Here is a 23523-nt window from a genome sequence, read left to right on the forward strand (position 1 = left end):
GTGGTTTTTAAACTCTGGGCTGTGGACCTCTGGGGGTCTGCAGACTATGTCTAAGATCACTGTGATCAAAAGTATGTGAATACCCACACTTACAATACCACCATTCAAGATTTCTAAAAGGGTCCACACCTCTGTTCAAAATTGTTTACAGGTCCGGAAATGAAAGAAGTTTGAAAACCAGTGCACTAAAGGCTATGGGGAAAGTTTGTTCTGGTGAGGTAGAAAGCAGGTCAATTTACAGCAAAGAAGATATAGGGTGCTTATCTCGGAAAGTTTTCTATTTGTTAGGGTGGAGAAACACTGGAAGCGGAGCTGCCTAGAGATGCCGTGGAACTTCCTTCACTGAAAGTTTTAAGAACAGATTAGACAGGCATCTACTGGGCATGGCTTAGGTTGGGGTGGCCAATCTTTTTGGCAGGTTTGCCACTAGAGGCACAGGCAGCCCCTGTGGGTGGCACACAGCAGATTAGGGATGAGACAGGCAGCACAGTGCAAGGTACAGCAGGATGCAGAAAGCAGAGCAGCAAATTGGACAGGGAGCACAGAAAGCAGAGCAACAGAGGAAGGGGATTGGAGTGGCACGTGGGGAGGGTTCAGGGCTTATTTGTGACACACCTGCCAAAAAGTTTGGCCCCCACTGCCATACTTGGTCCCACCTCGGAGCAAGGAGCTGTACTAGATCGTCTCCCAAAGTCCTGCCCAGCGCTATGCTTCTGTGATCCTTTGAGTTACAGAAATTTAATTAATGGAAACAGGAAGAATGTGTTGTCCATTGCCAGTTAATTCTGCCTGCATCTGAGAACACACTCTTCTGGTTACATGTGGAAAGTAGATCTCAAAGCAGCCTCACCATACAGTCAAGTGACAATGAAGAGGTGATTTTAGTGTGGGTAGATGTACCTCTTTAATTTAGCTAGCACAGGTAACAATAGCAGCAAAAACAGCTTGGGGGCTGCCATACATTCAGTTCATACAGAGGCTCCCTGGTAGGATTTATACTCTGGTTGCTAACCTGTGCTAAAGCTGTTACACCCACATCTTCACTTCTATTGTTACCTCTAGCTAGATTAGAAGTTTATGCTTCAAAGAACAAAGTTGTCACTAACCTCAGCCCTACCCTATTTCTTTTCATGACCTTCCACTTTCAGTGCAATAAACCCCCTCCAACTCATCCAATTCACCTTTTTGCTTTCATTTTCCTCCTTGCAAATCGCTCTTTGTGGGGCCCAAAAAGTGAATTTAATTTATGTGGGAAAAAGAAAGAACTGGATTCCCAAGTGTGCAGGGTTTGTGCTATCATCAGTTAAACTGTGAAATCTTTTGGAAGCAGAAACTCTTTCATACAATGTACTTATTCTGAGCACATTGTGGGCACAAAACAAATAAGTTATATGATGACGCCTTACTTAGATGAAGTGTCTTGCCAGATGTTTACCTTGACTGCTATACGGGAAATATTTGAAGCATCTCTGGTATTGATTGTTTTATTTTTATAACCAGAAGAGAAGCCAGGATTAACAGGTGTTGCTGTTGCTCAGGTAAGTGTTACCGCTGTGCTGAGGCTCTGATCCAACAAAGCATGTGCTTACCTTGAAGCATGCAAAACTTTTCCCTCTGCCTATTTTAATGTTTAAATTATATGCTTGATCTGGGACTCAGTACTGAAAGAGAATGTAGTGAACACAACTAGTAACATTGCTTTCCGAGGAACAGTATACCAAGCACAACCACTTACACTGATCCAAAAACCTGGGGCTAGAATGTCCTTAAACATGCAAAGAAAAATACTGAAAAAAATCTGCACCCAAACCCAGCTGCGTCACTACAGTAAGCTGTAGGGCCTCAATTGGAGCTCTACAGTAAGATGTAGGGCAGGGGTGGGCAAAATGCGGCCCGGGGGCCGGATGCAGCCCACCAGGCCATTCTATCCAGCCCACGGGGCCCCTAAAAAATTTAGAAAATTAATATTAATCTTCCCTGAGCTGCCTGTCATGTGGCCCTTGATGGCTTGCCGAAACTCAGTAAGTGGCCCTCTTGCCAAAATAATTACCAATCCCTGATGTAGGGCCACAGGTGTAAGATTCAATAAACTAGACTCCCTTATCATTAGCACAGAGGTGGTTAGCTGGGTTAGCAGAAGTCAGGCAGAAGGCAGGGCAGTGTGGCACCTTAAAAACTAACTGGTTCAAAGAGGCATGAGTTTTCATATGCAACAATGTACTTTTGTCAGATTCAGACAGATGGCAAAGATATCCAGAACTAAGACTGTGAACATTAATAGAGAAGAACAAAATGACTAGAGGCGATGCAACAACCCCTCTTGCTCTGTGGCATTAGTCAAAGTTTTAGATTACTAGAAAATGGGAAAACTTTTCCTTGGGGCAGATTATCTTGTCAGTGTCTCCATCAAAGTCTCTTGACCATTCATCTGAAGTAGCTAGCAATGACCCACTGTCAGAGCCACACAACTGAGCTAGATGGAGGCCTGGTTTTATCCAGTTTTGAAATTTCTTTGATGACCCTTGCTATAAATAGCTATAATGCTTCACAGTAAGAAGGGTCACCAAATGCAGCTCACGTATGTCCTAGCAAACCAACCCGAGAGACAGACATTGAGTTCATATGTATAAAGATAGATATGATTTCTCCAGGATGAATAAAGATCTTTAGTATCCATTAAGTGCCTCAGAGTTATCAGAGTGTAGCTCAAATTAATGAGATGAATCATGAGTGAACTAATAAGCGAGTCCAACTGAAAGGAGAGATCAAGAGACATAATCTTCCAGGTTGGATGAGAATTCTTTGTCTACAGTTTCTCCTTTGCAATTCCTATGTGAGGTAAGAACACAGGTGCAGGTTACACATTGCCCCACATGCATGATTTATAAGGCTTTTCCTTTGGAACTTGCAGTGGCGTTAGCTTCTAGTCATTGACTGGCAGGACTACAGGTTGAAGTCTTCAACGTATCTGCCAAATGTGCACATCATGAGCAACAGTTTCCCCTTCCCTACCCTGGGGAACTGCATCTCCATGAACTTTTCTGCCCCTCCTGCTAAAAAGGGGGTATATTATAAGAGCTATTTGTGACGCTGTATTAGATTTGTACCAGAGGTGTCGTGGAAGAGTACCAAGCCTTGGCAGTGACAGTGCATGGTGCAAAAGCAGTACTGGAGGTTTGCTGCTGTTGGGGGAGAGGTCACCTTTTTTGCTGCTGACATGTACATCAAATGGATGTTTCAGCACCAGTTCTTGGTAGCAAGGAAATGAGATAAGGTCTCTCCCTGCAGCAGTGAACCACCAGCTGCTGCTCCTGCATCACTTACCACTATTGCTGTTCTGCCCTTCCTACCACCAGAGCTGGAACCAAGACTGCTACGGGGAAGGTGCAGGGGATTGAGGGGGCGGGGGTGGAATGGGCAGGGATGAAAGTGTAAGGCAGCCCCCTAGCTCCATTCCAGCACCCCTCCTTAGGCAGTGCCCGTGGCTCATGCCCCACTCACTCAACCATCATTATAGCTACAGAGTTGTACTGAGATATATGTGCTGCTGACTTCATGTGCATCTGTAGGTGTCAGACAGGAAAGATTTGAGGTTATTACTGACCACAGCTGGAGTTGGAAAGGTTAATAGTCTATTACCAGAGTAATGCAATCACACTGTCACATAACATGTTGTATAGCTGAATCTCTAATGAGCCATTGGGGTTTGAGCAAGTAGTTAAATACAATAGAGCACAGGCCAATTAATTCATATTACTAACATATAATAAATGGTCTTCTACCACAGTGACTCCTGGGCTTAATTTCCGTATGTAGGTGTCTAAAATTAATCTTCTCAGTCCCTATATAGAGGTGTCAAAATACTATTTGAGGTATCTAGGTTTGAAAACTGAGCTCAGTAACAGACTTGTTTCTGTATCTGTGCTAGTGTCTTTTAATGGATGGCACAGAACATACCTGCTGATGTCTGCTATACCTGGTATGCAGTGCATGCATCTGCTCTGTATATTTCCAGAGTATGGGGCTGAAATCTTTATACTGTAGTCCTATAAGAATCAAAATACTCCACAGTGCAACACCCAAACTAGATCTTAAATCTATCTCGTGTTTGTGGAGAGTGTTTTATATTCCTACTCATACCCATATAACCTATGTATGTATAAAATGAAGCACACATCCCCGTGTATATCTTTGCAACTTATTTCAGCCAAGTGGACAATTAGTCTAAACCTTTACAAAAACCAACACTTGTTCTCTATAATTTCATCTTGATTATAATAGTATGAAAAAAGTCTTCCTCATCTCTAAAGAATTCCAGACCTCAAATGCTCTTGAAGTTAGCTCTTTCGACTATTCTTCTTTCACATTATCCTCTCCTCCCCCCTTTTTTTTAATTTAGGGTCTAAATGCCAAAACATACTTAATTTGGTGCAGAATAGAAGGATGATGTAGAAACCATCAACAGTGGAGGGGGGGGGATCAGAACTCTCTCTCCGCTGCTTATGTATTAATGCAAAATGTTACAGCCTAGACTCTTCCTGGAATTAAGATGTTCCAAGCACTGCCATCTCTCTTCCCTCCTAAAATCCTTTATTTGGCTCCCATACAATTTCATATACTTTCTTCCTTTACAAGACCCACAATAATACCATCGTCCCCTCATTTCCTCTCTAGTTCACTTATCTGCTTGCTTGCTTGCTTGCTGAGGTCTGAATTAGCCCCTTATTTTGCATGTGCCCAAAACAGCCCTGAAATGCTGGAAGCAGAAAAGCCTTTAGCAGCCACATACCAGCAGCTGTGTAATCAGCTCCTGACTTGCAATCAGCCAGCTGTCTCCCCTGGGTTTTGTATCAAGGTTTAAAAAGTATTTCCTTACCTTGTTTTCAATCATGCTAAGATTATAATCTGACCTGGTAACATCCATGTGTTTTCTTGTCACTGAAATAATTAAATATCTTTAAGGTCAAAGAGTCTAACGGGAGATAAGCTGTCACTCAGAGCAGTGCTTCTGAAGTATTGCCCTCTAGCGGTTCTTTCTGTATTTTAGATTTCTCATACACAGGTTTAAGTGCATCCTTTCACAGCATGTGATGAAGTGAGCTTCAGGCCCCATAAGTATGTGCTATATAGATATCTATCTACTTTGGTTAATCTATAAGGTGTAATTCTACTCTGCCTTCTTTCTATATTTCTAAGCAGCAGCATAATCCTCTTTGTTACCACCCTTCAGCTAGCAGCCTTTAACTACCAGAATGGTGGTTCCAGAGAGGATGGAGCTGGACAGTTCTCAGCGGTGGCAGATGACAGAGCAAGAAGCAATGGTCTCACATTGCAGCAAGGGAAGTTTAAGTTGGATATTAGGAAAAACTCTCTCACTAGGAAGGTGGTGAACAACTGGAATGGGTTACCTTGAGAAGTGGTGGAATCTCTACCCTTGGAGGTTTTTAAGGCCTGGCTCAACAAAGCCCTGGTTGGGATGATCTAGTTGGGGGTGGTTCTGTTTGAGCAGGGGATTGGACTAGATGACCTCCTAAGGTCCCCTTCTGACCCTAATTTTCTATGATTCTCTGATAATGGAAATCAGTTTGGCTTGAATCTTGTCTGTGGACCCTCAAAGACCCCTGGTAGGGCTTAGTGTCTAGTCATGAGGACTGGTGTGTCACTGTATCATGCCACTGCAATGACAAGTATGCTGAATTGTGAGGATTTAGTTCCAAGGTGTCAGCCTGAACAGAAACAGTTGTCATAGCCAGCATCACAAAATGCCTCATAGAATGGGTTCTTCATAAACTAAATCCCCTGGGAACATATTGAACCCAGACTGAAAACAGGGATGTGCAAGTGGAGATGAAATAATGAGTTGTGGTTCCATCCCAGCTGAAGTGGTAGCTACTTTTATGTCCTTTCCTTTAACATGTCAATCCTGAGGAGAGATGCTTGCTTTCAGCCTTCAGATGAGTGACTTCCAGGTATCCCTGCTGTGCCTAGAGAAAGGAGGAACCCAAAGGTGAACTGAGAGACAGTCAAAGGAAGATTTTCCAGGTAGAACCTGAGCTGTACAGGCTGATGTATGCTTAAGCATGATTTAGTCCCAGAAACTATGGAAAGGCTGCATTGGTCAGGGACAGAACCCATCCCATAGGTCATTTGGTACAGTATAATGAAACTGCTTGGAAATATATTTGTTTTGAATCCTGGGAGAAATTTTTGTTTTCAAATAAAAGGATTTAGTAATGCATAATGTATGAAATGACACAGTTGCACTTTCATTTGGTATGTTTTCAAGTCCTGGCAAAGCAACCTGCTGCTTCTTGTACAGCTAAATTCAATTACGAAATTAGTTTCTATAGCATAAATGATTTGCGCACAGTGACTTCTTTTATACTTGCTAAACATGCACACCTATAGCACTGCAATATATCATCATAATACAGAGATTGCTTTGAATCAAAACTCCCATTCCAAGCACATCTAAATGAGAAAGATGTTTCTATGTAAATGGGAAGTTTATGGCTTAGGCAGATCTCTACTTTCTACGTTCAGTATCACCCTGTGAATTTTCGTAGCAAGATAGATAGCTGGAATCTACAACTGCTGAAATGTGCTAGCTGAGCAGAGGTAGATATGCATAATAAACTGCTAAAGGTTTAGAGATGCAGCAGATCTCTGTAATTTCAAAATGTCAAGGCAGGCCTTTAATTATTGGATGCTGAGGCTTTGTTTGGAGAACATATTCCATTTATTTAACATTTGTCAATTCCCATAAGATTTGGGCAGACTTTTTGGAAAGACAGTCGAGGCCAGGTGACCCCAGCAAGATCCAGTTATCCTCTTAAAGATTTCCAGGGTAGGCGATTGCACCACCTCTGCTGCAATCAGTTATTCCACAGTCTGGACACCCTAACTGTGAAGAAGTTTTTCCTAATGTTGAACCTGAAATGGCCATTACTCCTGGTTTTCCCCAAGGGTACACTGGTGAACAGATGTTCACTGAGCCCTTGATGTACTCCCCTGATGTAGTGGTAAGCTGTTATCAAGTCCCCTCTCTGCCTTCTATTTTTCAGGCTGAAGAGTCCCAGGTCCCTCAGCCTTTCCTTGTATGGCTTGCTGTGCAAGCCTCTGATCATATGGGTGGCCCTTCTCTGGACTCTCAAGTTGTATCGTGTCCTTGTTAAAGTGCAGAGCCTAGACCTGGACACAGTTCTCCAGCTGTAGTCTCACCAACGCCGAGTACAGCGGGAGAATTACTTCCTTGGTTTTGCTGGAGATGCATCTATTGATGCATGCCAGAGTACTGTTTGCCCTGCTGGCTACAGCATCACACTGCTGGCTCGTGTTCATACTGCAGTCTGTTATTTCTCCCAGGTCCGTTTTTTTCATGGTGCTGGTCAGTTTGACACCACCAAAGCTGCATGTGTGCAGGGGGTTGTTTGTCCCCAGATGGAGCACTATACATTTCTCAATGTTGAGCTTCATCTGGTTCTGACTTGCCCAACTTGCTAGCCTGTCTAGATCTGCCTGTATCTGTAGCCTATCATTAAGCATGACCACACTTCCCCATAACTTGGTGTCATCTGCAGACTTGGCCAGTGAGCTCTTTACCCCACATCCAAATCATTGATAAAGATGTTGAAAAGTACTGGACCAAGCACCGACCCCTGTGGGACACCAGTGGCCACGTCTCACCAGGACGACACAGAGCCATTCACTGGGACTCCTACCTTGCATCCAGCTTCATACCCACCTGACTGTCTTGCAGTTAAGCCCACAATCCTCCAATTTTCTTGTGAGAACATCTTCTTACAACCTAGGGATCCCCTTACTTAAGATCCTTCCACCCTTTTCTTTCATATTTTAATGTGAGCCAGGACTTTCAGGCCATTATCCATGCCTGTGGATCAAAATAATTAATAAAATCATTAGCAGAGTTTCAACTTCCAATGCCAGAAACAGTGAATGCTAAGTGATATTCGATGCACACACTCAACATAAATTCCACAGCTCAGTTTTTGAGGTACACAGTAGTTTGTGGGGCTGGTCTAGAAAAAAAGTATTTATTTGATTTGTAGACAGGAGCAAATTGTATTTGAAAGTATTGGAGTGATGGCACATGGAGTCCTAATTAATAGGCCATTTATACGGTGATTTTTCTAGTCCTAAACAATCTTGGGGAAAAAAATTTGGGCAGACTTTTCCAGACCCGATGATCTTCCAAGGTCCCTTCCAGCTGTACAATTGATGAATCTATAAGATGCAATTCTCAGTGCTTGCAAACAGAGGCTGGCAAATTATCTTGAAATGTCCATTCCTAAAACTGAATAGATCCTTTTGGAATCCAGATCATTGGATCCAGGGTATCCATCATTGTTTGCCTGGTTTTCCAGCACTAAGAGCCACTGGGGCTCTTTTACACGGCTGCTGTTGCCTCTATCCTGTCCTTTTTTCTCAAATTACAGACAAATAAGTGCACGTAGTCCCATAAGAACTTTTTTTCACAATATCCTTTATGGCCATGTCCATCCTTTAAAACTGGACTAGAAGCCTGTATAATAATCAGCAATCTACCTTCAAATGAGAGACCTCAGACAGACTCTTCTGATGGGGTCTCTTGCTTCACAAGCTGGCAGACTGGAAGTGCCCTGAAAATAATTCATTTGACTCTAACGGAGGAAAATCACGCCCACCCCCCTATAAAAAAAAAAAAAAAGGTTTGAAGAGTTTTACTTCAAACTTTGTAATATTGGCTAGGAGTCACTATATGACACTACTACCATCTTAAAAGTTCTGTTTGACTGTTTAGGCATTTAGAGCTTAGAGAAGAAATACTGTGATTTTCCAGTTGTGATGCAGTTTTCTTGTGAAGCTCAGCACATTGCTAGCAAGTTTTGTCCACTGCCTTCACCTCTGTCTCTGAGTGAATTATCTCTGTGTAGGTGGCAACTCTACAATCACGGACAGGCTCACACAAACATTATGTGGTGTCAGAATACTAAAAGCCGTAACGAAAACACCATCACATTAGGGCGCTGCAGCTGTATGTGACGGGGGGAGAGCTGCCTGCAAAGTTGGAATTGGGCCCAATTAGGTCCAATGGATTTTTCAGTGGGTGGGGAGGGGGGGAGAGAAGGGGAGTGAAAAAAGCAGGGAGGTGAAGGGGTCATTTCTAAATGTGTTTCACAGTGCTGCCACTTGGTACAATTCAGAGATCCAGGTGTTTCCTATTTCTTTCTCTGTGGGTCCAATAGTAGCTAAGTGCCTTCTATCCATCTTTTTTGTTCTGGAGACGGGCTGCTTTGCTTGCATGTACATCCCTGAAAGTTGTGTCATTATGTGGACGGGAAGGAACAGGGATCATGGACCATATCTTGCTTCTCTGATCTCCTGCTCCTGGCAGGGTCTGAGCCCAGGTGGTCATGGCCAATGGGAACCGTGTCATCCTCACACGGAGCATGCTGGGTGCTACTGTCAATACCCAGCGCACAGGCGGGCATGTCCACCAGGCCCCCACCCCGGAGCAGCGTTACAGCCTAGCCCTTGATCCCTGTTAGGGCTCTGCACCACAGGCCAGATCTCCTGCCTCCCTCAGAGTCCTGGGCTGGTCACCGCCACACTTGGCCAGCCCTACAGAGCACCCACCCGCCAGGCCCAGATGTTGCTTCAGGGGCTGCCCCACCTCCCAGCCTGCATGCCTCATGGGTTGGCAGTGCTGGGGGAACAGCGTTGCTAGGTCTTAAATATGAAATTATCCTATTGGAAGCTCCAAATTGTCATATTTGCTGAAAACCTATCGAAAATGCAAGTAAGTATGCAAATACTTCTTATTTACTTTATGTTGCTCACTGTAGCCAGTGAGTGAGAACTGGGTCAAAGTTAAAACATTCCTTTATTTTGAAGCAAACTGTCAGAAGCCATTTGCTGCCGAAGAAAGCAGGGACGACGCGGGCGGGAGCGCTGAAGCCAGGTGCACTTGCAACCCCTACAAACAGGCACAATCGCCACCCCGCCGCCGGGCTGTGGATCAAGCCGCCGAAGCTCCGCCCTGCTCCTCCCCGCGGGCGGGGCTACGCCTCGCTACACAACATGGCGGCGCCTCGGTAGCGATGGCACCCCGCCCACGTGACCGGGGCCGCGTCACGTGATCCAGGGGAGCGGTCATGTGACTCCCCCTGAGCCGGCGGGTTTCGGGGCGTGTGCGGGGTTCCCGCCGGGACGCTGTTGCTATGGGAACGCGGCCCGCCTGTCTGCCCGCGCTGCTCCTGCTCCTGCTCGCGCCGGGTACGGGAGGGAGGGTGCCCGTGTGAACGCCCCCCGCCGGGCTTAATTCGGATTGAGCTGCCAGCAAACCAGCTCCCTAACGCACCTTGCTTCCTCCAGCCCACAGCACCCGCGACCCCGGCTTTCAGGAGCGGTACTTCGAGCAGGTCTTGGATCACTTCAACTTCCAGACCTACTACAACAGGACCTTCTTCCAGCGATACCTCGTCGCAGGTAGGGCTTTCGCCTGCGGGCCTGAGGCAGGTGCAGAGCCTGTGCGCAAGGCCCTGCAGCGGCTTGGGAGCCTGGCAATGTTTTTGGAGCGATACCATTGTCATAGGGTCATCTCTATGGCACATCGCAGCTCTGGCACGGTTGACTGGTCCCTCACGGGATAAATGTCAGCTGGCCACACATGCGAAAGAAGGAGCAGGCGCTGCACTGGGCAGCTGCTTAATAAATGGCGCCGGGCATGCAAAGGAGTCCAAATGAGAAATGAAAAAAGCGCCCTTGCTTGTTCCCTGAGTCTTAGTTTCAAATGTCTTGAGAGATGGGGCTTCTATTCCAGCTTTGCCTGCCCTGCGAGGATTTCTGCAGCCTCAGACAGGTGATGCTCAAGCTTTTGGCCCCATGAGCCATGAGTGGGCCGAGGCTGGTGCACAGGACAGATCAGGGCCTGACATTGCCACTGCTCCCCTGCCACCCAGTTTCCAGGCTCATGGGAAGCTCCACAGGCTGGATGATATGGTACCCAGGGCCAGTATGGGACTGATGGGTTAGGGTTTGAGCATCCATGGTCTAATGTCTCACTGTTATGTTTTTCTGCATTTTAAAACTAACTTTCAAGCCCTCATCCTCTTGCATTAACATAATTCCTCTCAATATGTCCACCCATCAAATACTTAAAAACAGGATAAGCCCTTCCCTTTTCTGATTCAAAAGTCAGCCCATTTGAGTTTAGCTTTTCTAATCTGTCCTCACAAATCAGTTCTTGCCCCTTAATCATGTACACTGCTCTTCTCCAGGTTTCATCTCAGTTCATCTTCCTGGTAATGAGGTGCTCAGAGCTAAATCCCTGGTTATGGCAGACTGAAGAGGGGGAGCAGGAATGACCACCTAGATAAGACTCACCATGGGGCTTTTGTTGCTGTGTTGTTATTTTTGTCCAACTTCTACATAAGCTCTTACTGGTATAGCTTGATGCTTTGAATACAACAGAGAAGACAAATGGCTGCTCAAATATTAAACAATGTAGATGCATCCTGGAAGGTTAGCCAATTCAGAGTCTGGAAGGTTAAGGGGTATAAGTTCCAAATGTAGTCAAGTAGGGGGTGTTTTTGCTTTATTTTTAACCAAAAGCTCTTTTACCAAACACAAAGAGGTGAAGTGAGCCCTATATAAACCAGGAGAAAGTCTGTTGGAGTGAATGGAGTTGCACCATATTCCAGTCCAGCGTATACAGCCTTTGCTCACTTCCAGACAACATGAATAGCTGAGATGGGGTAAACTAAGTAACTTTTTTTGTGTACAGTGCTTTAAAGTCTTAAATGTTTTGGACTGCACATAGAAAGAACGAGTGAAAAGTCAATAAAGGTGTCGTTTGTTATGTTCTGAAAAACTAGATAGCAAGTCATCTTGTGTGTTGCAATATATCCTTCAAGCATTGAGTTAATAAATAGAGATATTGTAATAATTGTACCAAACACTGTTTTGAATTTTTAATTCGGAATGGGTTTTTCAATGGGAAAAAAATTCAGTTAAACAATGGAAAGAACAAAGATCTTTTGGGAAATAGTTGGGGGAAAAGGTTAGAGACCCTGATTTTAGGCAGAAAGGAAGAGATGAAGTTGAGTTTAAGCCACCAATAGCCTCAGTTGATTATCTGATTTTCTTAGGGACTGAAGGAAAAAAAACATCTTTAGCCTCTGCTTTTTTCTTCTCCTCCCTCTCTTGGAAGTGACTGCAGCAGCAGGCTCCAACACCCCATGCATTCATTCAGTTATGTATGAGTATATTACATGTGCACACAAGTTTTATATATGTAACCTATGCCAGGGAATGGAAAGCTGACTTTAACTGTGTTCCACCACTCTTTGGATTCTAGTGCCATGTCTAGCCAAGCTCTAAAGTACAGCTGAATAATCATTGTAAGGTAAATGGAATAGGCATTATGGTTTTGTTGCTTTGCAAATAGTTTGTCTTGCTGGTAAGAATGACTCATTGTAGCGAAGTGTCTGTGGGAGTGCTGAGGGTTGTTTTGTTCCCCTTTCTTCTATGCAGTGTGGGTCTTGTCCGATTTATCAGTCAGGATTTGGAAGAAAGTTGCTTGCCGGGAACTGCCTTTACTTTAGTCTCTCTCGCAACTAAATCAGCTCATTCTCTCCATAATGAGATTAGTTGAAAGTTGTTCAAAGATTGAACTTAAAAATAAGTATAAAAAGAAGAACAAATCGTATCTACTCTCATAACCAATTTTTGTGGCTCTTCAGAACCTTGAATCATACTGGTAATCTTACTAGCGTGTTTTGTTTCATTGTGGTTCCTCTTAGCAGTACCTTCCTTTTCTGATCTTTCTCTGTTGATTGCTACCCTGCCCGGCCTTCTCTCAAATGTCATGCAAAGAAAAAATTCCCCATTGCAAATAAATCCAACTCCTATTCCCTGAGTTAGTTAAATTAGAAACAGTTACAGAATATTTCATTGTTTTGGCAAGTTTAAGGATTTGTTGGGATGTAAAGTTTTCGTCATGTTTAAGTTAAAATGCTAACCAATTGCCAACTGAAAGTTGAGGTCTAGACATATCTTAACAATTTGACAGAAAGCAGGAAGGAGAGGGACAATCAACATATGGCCCCTTTCCATATTATTCTTCCATAAACATTAATGAAATCAACAGGACCTAAAAATACTCAGCAATACATGTGCAGCTCTTGGCACCATAGAACTTCCTGCCCTGCTACACTAAACCTGCTTTCAACTGTAGGTATATATAGACATTTGATCTGCTGTAGTCTTCATAATACCAGGCTCAATTTCATATTATAGTAGGAAGGAAGGATCAGATACATGCATGGAGACATCAAGCAGATTTTCTCCACTTCCCCCTACTCATCCATGGTAGGGGAATAAAGATGTGCTTATAAATGATTAGGGTTCCTATGAGCTGAAATGTACTTTGTAAATGCACATTTATTTCTATTGGGGGAAACAACTTCCAAATGCCCTACAGTATTCTGCAATTCTGGGAATTTTGAGGTATAGCTCTGAGAAACAGTAGTCCATATGCTGCCCTCAGTAGAGCCCATTTATCACAGTTAACGACTTAGAACAGGGGAGACGGTCCCTAAATCTAGACTACCTGTATTCCTCAGTATTGTGTCCCCATGAGTAAACTTCCTTTCTGTGCCCCATCCAGCTCTCTCCTAAGTCTTGGCTTCTACAGAATTCCTGATCAGCTTGACTGAGGGCAGACCCTTTAATTGGTGCATTTTTATTTGCTTTAACATGTTCCTAATGGCAACCTCAAACAGAGAAATTCTGGAACAAGGAAGTCGGGCCGATATTCTTTTATACTGGGAATGAGGGAGACGTCTGGGAATTTGCTTGGAATTCTGGGTTCATCCTTGAGCTAGCAGAACAGCAGCATGCACTGGTGATCTTTGCAGAGCATGTAAGTAGTTTATTAAACTTGTTCATAACAGATTTCCTTCCTACAAGGCATTATCAGCTTCAGCCTCCAGTAGTCCCAGGACAAATAAATGAAAATCTCACACCCTGAAGTTGATGTGCAGGTGCTCTAGGGTCTACATATTGTAGAAGATCTTCCCTGTAGAACTACATAATTATTTATTTTGCCCATCCACAGCACTGTAAGAGTAATTTGTTCACTATAACCTTAGCTGCATTTTCTTGGGCTGTAGCAAGCATTTTTCCCCAGTTCTGAGCATGCAGTAAGTTCAGAGCAGCAGAATGGTTGTGCAAGGCTCATATTATTGTGCATTAACCTGCCATGTGCAGAGGGAAATTCTATTCTGGTTCACCACCTTAATAAGCCCTCTATAGCCTGCAAGTAGCCTTCTGTCTATAGGATGAAGGGAGGGTAGGATGTACATTGCCTATTTAGTCCCTGGGTGTTTCAGTTGTTGGCCTCCCTGCTAAGATGGTCAACAGGGGGTCCAATGAGAACGTGCCCTGTGACTGCTCATCTGTTAAGGACCAAAACTGCTTTCACAATTGATGTAGGCCATCAGATAGCTCCTCCCAGCCCATTCAGGCTCAGATGTGGTGGCTTATAAGGGGAGGTGGTATTTGAGGTTACATAGTCAGCATTATCTAATCTTTGTACCTTTTGCCTCAGAGATATTATGGGAAGTCTCTTCCATTTGGAATCCCATCAACAATGCAGAAGAATATTGGCCTGCTCACTGTGGAACAAGCCTTGGCTGACTATGCGGTGCTTATTACGGACCTGAAAGCTCAGTACAATGCCAAGGACTGCCCAGTCATTGTTTTCGGAGGCAGGTAAATGCTCTTTAAATCGGTCTTTCTTAAATTTTGCTTCCTAGCCATATACCACAGGCTTTCCATGATTTCTTGCGCTGTCTCCAATGTTAGCCTTTTTTCTGCTGAAGCAGGATGGCTACCTGCAGCAAGTGCATGACTGAAATAGTACACCGGCCCTCTCTTTCTTCACCGATATGGCTACCTGGTATTTGCTCTCTATTTAAAATGCCTGCTGTTTGTGCAAGCCTTGAAAACTTAATATAGAAGCCTTTGGTCCTATGCAAACAAACAAGGATATGCATTCTAAACCATGCTGAGCAATCTGTTCCAGCTCTCTTCCCTACCAAGGAAAATTAAGATAAGGAGATCAGAAATTCCCTTCAAAAATCAGACAAAATGCATCTGCCTTAAGGCAGAGAAGAGGGTACTCACAGTTATTGGGGGCTGCCATTCCAAAAGCAGATTTTCCCAAGTCAGTTGTGGCTCCTGCTTAATTTAAAGAGGCACCAGGAATTGGAAAAAAAAAAAATCTCCAGAAAGTTTCAATTGTTGAGTTTATAAATCATGTCAAGCTTTGTGTTCAACATGGAGTTGCATTTTGCGATAGAGGGATACCTTATGGTCCTGCTACAGTCCAAATCTGGGTAGTCCTGGTGCCCTCTGGTGGCTACCCTGCTCCCACTCCAGCTCCTTAGTGTACCCCTTTGCTAGTCACACCTGCAACACCTTGATGTCACTATTATAGCACATTAGGAGGCTGTCTAGAGGCTTGGAGCAGTTGTGCTGCCTGTAGTCCAACTTCAGTTATTTAGCCAGACCCTTGGTCCTCCTCATCACCAGACCCTCAGTCTGCTAACAAACTATTCCACTGTGTTAGTATTACTCATGACCAGTCACACTAGGCTTGTCCTTTGTGCATTAGTCATGGTTCTCATCACTTTAGAGACATTAATCATAGTCTCCACCATAGCTGCAAACATGCTGCACAGGTCTGAAAACAGCACAAGCCCAGTCCATAAGATAATCAGTTGTATTTAGAGTGTCTTTGTTCAGTCTTCTTGCCTAGCTCATACTCAGTCATACTGGCTTCTCCCAGTTTGGGCCTCTTGGACCTACTCTTAGTCTCCAGTATTACTTCTCTGCTCAGCACAGAGAGTTTCTTCAGCAAAGATAGCCTAGGCTAGTCCCCAGTGCTGCTTTTAGCTGCTCCTAGCAAGAAAATGCCTATCTCTATCTCTACTCTGAGATGATGACACTACTAGCCCTAGAGCCAGGCTTATGTAGCACATAACTCCTCTGCTTCCTTCTGGTCACCTGACCTCTTCTCTCACAACAGAGCCCAAGTGACACTAATCCTTTATCCTGCAGGCTTAATCAGCAATCTGCCATGCAGAGCTCTCTGCAGGCTGCGTTTTGCCCTTTCCTGCAGCCATAACTTAATTAGCTTCCTGGCCTCAGTCTCAGTAACAGAGGTTGGAGTCCCTGTTACACTGACACCAGAACAAAACATTACCTACTAGGAAGGCAGGAAAGTGGTAACAGACTGAAGGGCTTTAGATTAGTAAGCATTCAGTTTCCATCCAGACCATGCCCATGATTACTGGAAAGTTTTTACCACTGTCTCTCCTTTCAGTAACACATGCAAAAGAAACCATTGATCTCAGTTGTGTTGGCAATGCAGGGAACACAACAGCAGTTGACAGGCTTAGGGGAGAAGCCAGGATCTGAATTTATCACAGGGTCTGAATGTCCCACTCAGCCGTGGAGGGGTCTGGAAAGACAGCGTTTAGGCTATATGGGGAAAACTTGTGCTGCTGTGTTTTTGTGGGTAAAGTGAATCCCTGTTTCCAGGGACTTCAGCCCTGCATTAACTTCAGATGAAAGCTGTTGCAATATGGCAGATGGGCATATGGTTATAATTAAGGTTGCCCAATGCCTTCCCATTTCTACTTGCTTACCATTGAAATTTGCTGTGTCAAATACTTTCCACAGGCTGATTTAGTTTCAGCCAATATAGCTCCCCTCTGATTTAAGAGAAAATGATATTGTTTTGCCCATGTTGGGGAGGGACAGGGAAACTTTTATAGCTTTGGAACAGGAGGTGACATTGGGCAGAAATGATCCTTTGTCTTTGTTTTCTACCCCTCTAACGCATACCCAGATTTGGCCAAGGTAAGCCTCTGAATATGTGCACCCAGAATAACTGACTGAATAACTTGCTTGGCCTCAGGCTTATCTGACAGTTCCTGTTGTATCCACAAAGCAGTGGTGCCTGAAACAAAGGAGACGGACTGATTCACTGGACTTGGGGGGGAAAAAAAGCCACCCTATCAACTTAGCCACCTTGCTACTAATCATCTTCCTTGCTGCCATACAGGTTCATTGGGAGGTCATTTCCTACTTCTCAGCACTAGAGAGGCTACCGTTTCCTAAATGCTTCTGGACATCTTTTGCTGAGAACCTCTCTTGATAATCTTTTTAAAAACCCTTCCTGCAGTTCCTTCCCTAACCCTATACAATGCAGTTTTGGCATGACCTCCACTTGTGCTTTGCATTAAAGTTATCAGAAGGTCCTTGAGTTTGTGCAGAACTGACCTTAATGTTTTTGGCCATGATTTGCTTCTGTAATCAAATCCCAGTGATTATAGTCCCCTATATTCCCATCATTATGCCTAGAGCTGCCCTGAAGGTCTGGGGAAAGGTCAGCAGGGAGATATTGTTGGATGCACTACAAACATAAGTGACTGGTTTTGCTTGTGTGTATGTGTGATTTTTTTTTTTTTAGCAGCCCATCTATCCAAGTGGCTTTATACAGAGACCAGCTGCTTGTCTCCACTAATTGATTTATATTTGTTTTAATACTCTGTACAAAGGAAGGACAAGAGTTTGTGTGGGAGAGGAGACTCATTTAGATTTTCAGTTGCCCTGGGTTGGATGAGCTCACCACCACTGGCTCCTTCAGGCCTATGTTACTGAACAGGCTAGCATTGTGTCATGTCCATTGAGTGAAGTAATCTTCTCTCTTTTTTTCCCCAGTTACGGAGGCATGTTGAGCGCTTACATGAGAATGAAATATCCCAATGTTGTGGCTGGAGCATTAGCAGCCAGCGCGCCTTTGTTGTCTGTGGCTGGGCTTGGAGACCCCACCCAGTTCTTTAAAGACGTCACTGCAGTAAGTGGAAGTGGTGCATAATGGACAGTTTTGTTTCTAAGTGGCCAGGCTAGGTAAGGTGTCTTGCTACTGATCTGAAGTCATGAGTTTGAGCCTTTCTCTAGACTTGCATCAAAGGCTGTCCCCACTTGACTCTGCTGTAAATGGGTACCTGGCCATTTGGGCTGGGGAGTTGAAGGCATCTGGACATGGTGCTAGTAACATCACTCTTTTGTGTGTAGTGGCTACAGAAATTGGCATCCCCTAGCTACTGTAGTCTAATGCATTATCTAGGCTCATGTTAGGTGAAGGAAAGACCCAGTGGAAACAGAGGGGACTCTTGTGTCTATTTAGAGAGTGGTAAGAGACTCTGGAAGTCACAGTTAATGGCAGAGACTTTAAATTGTAGTAGTATCACATAGTAGTGTCTCTCAGGACTGCAGTTTAGGGCTGGTGTGACCTGCCTGCTGATAATTGTCAGTGCTTTGCTGCTGAAAGGTCCCAGGCTGCTGGCTTTGGAAGCTGAAGTCCTCAGTGTATCCATAGAGTGCTACTTACTCCTCTACAAGGGAAGTTGGATTTGGGCCACCATGTTCAACCATGATTCTTTAGCTTGTAACTACAGCACCTATGATTCCATGGGGTCCCCTATACCAAAATGAGCTAGGCCCAGAACTGCTTAGGTGCACCCAGTACAGCACAGCTGCTCCTTAGTCTTGAATTAACTCCCTGGTAGTTCAGCCCTGAGAATTCTTCCACATAACATTAAATCCTTCCTGAAAGTTGGACATAGCTTTTTGCTCTCTCTCCTGAGCTTGTTATTAACAATGCCATAAATCACTGCAAATACCTGAGGAGAATCCTGTATAGCTTTTAAAAATAAAAACTCCTTCCTATTCACTTCTAACCTGGGTTAATCTGTAGTAGTATTGGAGGCCATTTGGATGCTTAGATTCTAAGTGGCTCATTGCTTGTGGTTTGAAAAATGTTTCCTTTCCCCATGGTCATGTTTTCATAACCTCATTGTATCGATTTGAAGTAGGGTGGCCATCATAGAGGATAGTCTGGCCCTCCTCTGTCCTCTATTGATACGAAACCTGATTCCTTTATGTCCTCTATTTCTCTCTTCACGAGAAAAATAGAGGACATAAAGGCACATGGTTTCATATCAATAGAGGACAGAGTAGCAGAAAACTGGAATGTCCTTTAAGATAGCCACCCTAATCTGAAGAGAGGCAATTCAGCATTCAATTGCTGTCCTTGGGGAGGGAACACACCTGAGGGTTGTTAGTATTCACAAAGACAAACCTTTCATAGAACATTTGCAGGCATCTATCTCCTCATCCATGCATCTGGCATGTGCCAAGTGTGTAGGTGTAATAAGGATGGTATTAAATGGCTTGTCTAAGGTTAGGAGGGAAATAGCATACATGGAAGTAGTAACTAGTCCCTGGATTCTGGTATAAGTTAATGCTGAGTCTTCACTAGAAAAGCCGTTAGTAAACATGTTTTCTTCTATGGTATACATGGCCTGTAGCTAATTTACACTGGTCTGGCAAAGTAGAAAGAAATGAACATTGTCAGTAAATAACAACACCCAGCTGTTATAAAGCATAGTTCATTAGCAGGTCTCAAAGCACGGGACAGAGAAAGGTGGTATTCCACCCACACATTTTACAAATGATAAAGGGAAACTGAAGCAAAAGGAAGGGAAGTGATTTGTCACAAGTCACCATTCAGGTCAAGGACAGAGCAAAAGGAGTGGAACTTGCTCTGAGTTCCAGTACAGTGCTCTGTCCAGTTTGGTGCCTCTCAAAATGTAGTGTCTGCTCAGCTTAAAGCTCCCGATGACTGTGAGAGTGCTGTCTAGTGGCTTCAGTGTAAACAAGAATTGAAGCCTCATCATGCTCTCCTGACTACTGAATTTAACACTGATAAGAGAAACTACTGCATATCATACTTATTAGCAGAGACGCATCATACATTATAGCATTGGAAGGGACCTCACGTGGTCCAACTTCCAACACAGGTCCAGGATTTGCTGTTCCTCAACAAACCCAGACAGCTGCCGCTCTAGCCACTTGCTGAAAACCTCTGTGAAACAGGTTCCACAGCTTGTCCGGACAATTTGTGCCTTTGTCCGTGTCTTATTTGGCAATGGATGATGAGGAACAAGTTGCGGTCAGTCATGTTGAGCAGGATGCTTCTCCTCCTTGGGGTGGGACTGGGGGATGACATGGAGGAGAGAGCAGAGATGGTATCAGTATGAGAACATGCATATGGCTCTTGCCTATATGGCTTGCTGCCTGCTAGCCCTATTTGCGCCCTGTGGTGTTTTCTGCTGTCTGTTGCTGTTCTTCTCTGATATAGGCCCCATGGCTCACACCTGTGTGTTTGTGTGGATATGAACATGTGTCACCTTGGCTTGGCTCTTTTCATCTCTCTGTCTTGCCTCACTTTAGGATTTCAGGAAGTCCAGTTTGGATTGTGTCAAAGCTGTGCGTGAAGCTTTCCAGCAAATCAACAACCTGTACTTGAGTGAAGGTAAGATAAGTCTGGCCCTCCACAGCCTCATGCTTCCAGAGATCTGGCAGGAGGTGCTTTCCAAGGCCCTGTCTGCAGGAGAAAGTTGCCTCAGCCTAACCTCAATCAGCTTTTAAACAATTTAGTTGAACCAATGAAAAACCCTGTGTGAACTCAGCTTTCAAATTAGGAGTTGCACCAGTTTCACTAACCCTGTTCAAACCTCACCTTAAACTAGACTAATGAAAGTCCCTACTAGAGACAAGGCCTCAGGTGGGTTTTTTAATACCATGAAGGCATGATGCACAGGGTGTTAGGCATCATGCATTGTATTTGGGCTGGTAGTGATAAGATCAGCTTGTGTTTGGTCTAATGCCACCCCCTGGTGGAACACTGACTGAACATTATTTTTCTTATTCGCTGCCTTAGCCCCTCCTTGAGTTTTTGTTTTGGATTCCAGCTCCTTGCCTCTAATCAAATGACAGCTTGTACCGGAACCTTAAAGGCAGCCATTGCTGCTTAATCAGAAAAGGTGTGATGAGTGGTGTAATATTCTGCATCCCTGATCTCAGCCACCCAGAGAAGCCTGAGGGTCCTCTTCCAGCTAGGGTCATCTGACTCCAATGTGTGGGCTTTAAGGTACATCTGCAGCCAGAAAAGTACCTGTGCTATAGTGATTGTCACAGCAAACAGGTCCCCCTCCCAAGTGTAAATCCACCTCTGTTATCTCCCCTAAATGCTATTTGATTTATTAAACTGGGGCCTGATAATCGAGCTCGGATTTTCCTACCTCCATCTGTCCTGGAGTCTGCAGTGATAATTTAACTGATGCAGTAGTAAGATGCTCTCTCCTGGCTCTGCAGAGTTAAGGGAAGTGACAGGCACTTTGTGAGCAAATTAAGGAGCCAAAACTGCAGGGTATCAGCAACCTTCATTAGCCTCACATGGGACTTACTAGTACCTGCTGGGGAGAGGCTGGAGGAGTACGGAGATGTTTGCAAATAACTTTGCTCTTGCTAGGCCAGTGCTTTGGTTCTTGTTCTTCTTAGACTGTTTTCTCTCTGTTTTGAAAATTTTATACAACTCAGCTAAATAGGAGCCTGTGTATTGAGTTTGCATCTGCGGTGTTGTTACACTGCATCTGGACACTCATGTTTGAGTAAGTTAATACATAACATATCTTTCCCATTAGAAAATGTAAGTCTTATGTGTAGAGGCTCATGTTACTCCTGGCTAGCCAAGCATGGAGGCATGAATGAAACATGGCTGTGCTCCACCAGATCAGCTTGCACTCTTGTGAGGCATGTGTATCCATTTTCTCTGCCTCTGCAGCCTATGATAAAATCAGCAGTGAAATGTCCACCTGCAAGAAAGTTTCAAACAAGAATGATGTCTACCAGCTATTTGAGTTTGCTAGAAACGCCTTCACCGTAATGGCAATGATGGACTATCCGTACAAAACAGACTTCATGGGCCACTTCCCTGCTAACCCAGTGAAGGTGAGCACCAGTTGAGAAAATGAGAGTTGGGTGCTTTGGGTGATTTTTCCTTTGCTCTGCCACTTAACCTTCTTTAAACCCATTGCTCTGGGATGGGTGGTGGTAGCCAGACTTTGTTTTCACTGAAGTCACAGAGACATTGGGTTAAACTAGTCATACTCAAACTGTATCACCTGTGGCTGTTGGTAGAAGATGTTACCAAATTTTGGTTTTTGGGTGGTTGATTTTTTTTTTTTTGTGGTTTTTTTAACTGCGCTTTTTTCCTGCAACTGTGACCAGCGCAATATGTGAAACTACAATAATGCACCCTGTTAACTGCAGACTGGAGGGGGCGGGTTTGAACTAGAGAGGGTTTGTCACAATTCCCCTTCAGGTGTCTTTGTTGTGGGTTTCAGTAAGCACTGGCTGTTCATGTAGTACCTGTGCCATTTAAGAATGCATGTTACTGATTTGAACTTTTAAATGCTGTTGGGTGCCTAATCCAAAGACCTTAAAGAGGCCTTGTTTCTAAATGGCTAGTGCTGAGCGTTTTGCCATGATCAGTTCCTTCCGGCAGTATCCCAGGTTGGATCCTCAGTCACTAGTTGCTCCTAAATAGTCTTCCTATTCCAGGCTGGCAGTGTGGATTCTTTTCTTCAGACCTCACATGGCCAAACTCCTCTAAACATGGGCTTATAAGGGCCTTTGATTATTTTCCCCCATGTTAGTCCCAGGGGTCTAATTGATAAGGTGCTGGTCTCCTTAGCAAGGGAATATGGATATCAATCTCAACTGGGTAGAATAAAGTTTGCACAATTTGAGGGGCAGTGTGTTCTAGAAAATAGAGCACTAGCCTGAGGTTTAGAAGCCCAGGGTTCTGTGGCTGTCTCCACCACTGATTTTTCTGAGACACTGGGTAGGTCACATCTTCCTGGGCCTCAGTCTCTCTATCTGTAAAATGGAGGTTGATGTAAACTGATGTCCTTAGTAAAGTATCTGTTGATCCTAGACAGGATGTGGCCTCTTACCTCAGTTGCTCCAGATGAACTTCTTCTTTTCTGGTCAGTCCCTCCAACGTTCTTTTTAACTGGAGATGGAAACTGTTCGTTAATTCTTTGCAAAGCAGCCAAACAGAAATAAAAATGCTTAAGTAGTGGCCTTTTCTTGGTTACCTTTTCTTAGAAGGTTCCATCATCACTGAGTTCCTCAACTTAACTTCTCATCACTTGTCATTTAAAACCCCTGCCTAGATGTTGACCAGTGTGTGCATGTGTGTTTTCATTCAGGTTGGCTGTGACCAGATCCTCGCACATCAGGACCCTATTAGAGGTTTGGCTGCTCTTGTTGGTGAGTTAGCTCCATCACTTTAATTTTTTTTAATGCAAAACCCTTTTGAAGTCATTTTATCCCATATTATTTCATGAGTTTGAGTCTGCACAGCTAATGAGAACCCAGAGTTCCCATTCGAGTGCTGGGCTCATCAGTGGCACATTCCATATGAAGACCTTGATCCTTTACACACCAAAATTGTGCTGCTCTATCCTTAAACTCACATTCAGGCTAGATGATCAGAAGAATCCATTTTGGCCATAATCTGTGGAACTTTGTGTTAGT

At 44.1% G+C, this 23523-nt stretch overlaps 1 protein-coding gene across 1 annotated transcript in view; it reads left to right on the forward strand.

The window, feature by feature from the left end:
- Positions 1-10153: 10153 nt before the first annotated feature.
- The window catches only part of DPP7 (dipeptidyl peptidase 7), a 28721-nt gene continuing 15351 nt past the window's right edge, over positions 10154-23523 (forward strand). Inside the window, exons 1-8 of the mRNA XM_019540476.1 lie at positions 10154-10275; positions 10375-10488; positions 13785-13924; positions 14612-14775; positions 17794-17929; positions 20371-20452; positions 21764-21930; positions 23196-23256. Coding sequence (XP_019396021.1) covers positions 10221-10275; positions 10375-10488; positions 13785-13924; positions 14612-14775; positions 17794-17929; positions 20371-20452; positions 21764-21930; positions 23196-23256 — 919 coding nt within the window. The 5' untranslated portion in view covers positions 10154-10220. The remainder of the gene's footprint in view (positions 10276-10374; positions 10489-13784; positions 13925-14611; positions 14776-17793; positions 17930-20370; positions 20453-21763; positions 21931-23195; positions 23257-23523) is intronic.

The sequence above is a fragment of the Crocodylus porosus genome, unplaced genomic scaffold (assembly GCF_001723895.1).
Source record: "Crocodylus porosus isolate Cpor-Errol unplaced genomic scaffold, CroPor_comp1, whole genome shotgun sequence".
Classification (NCBI taxonomy): domain Eukaryota; kingdom Metazoa; phylum Chordata; order Crocodylia; family Crocodylidae; genus Crocodylus; species Crocodylus porosus.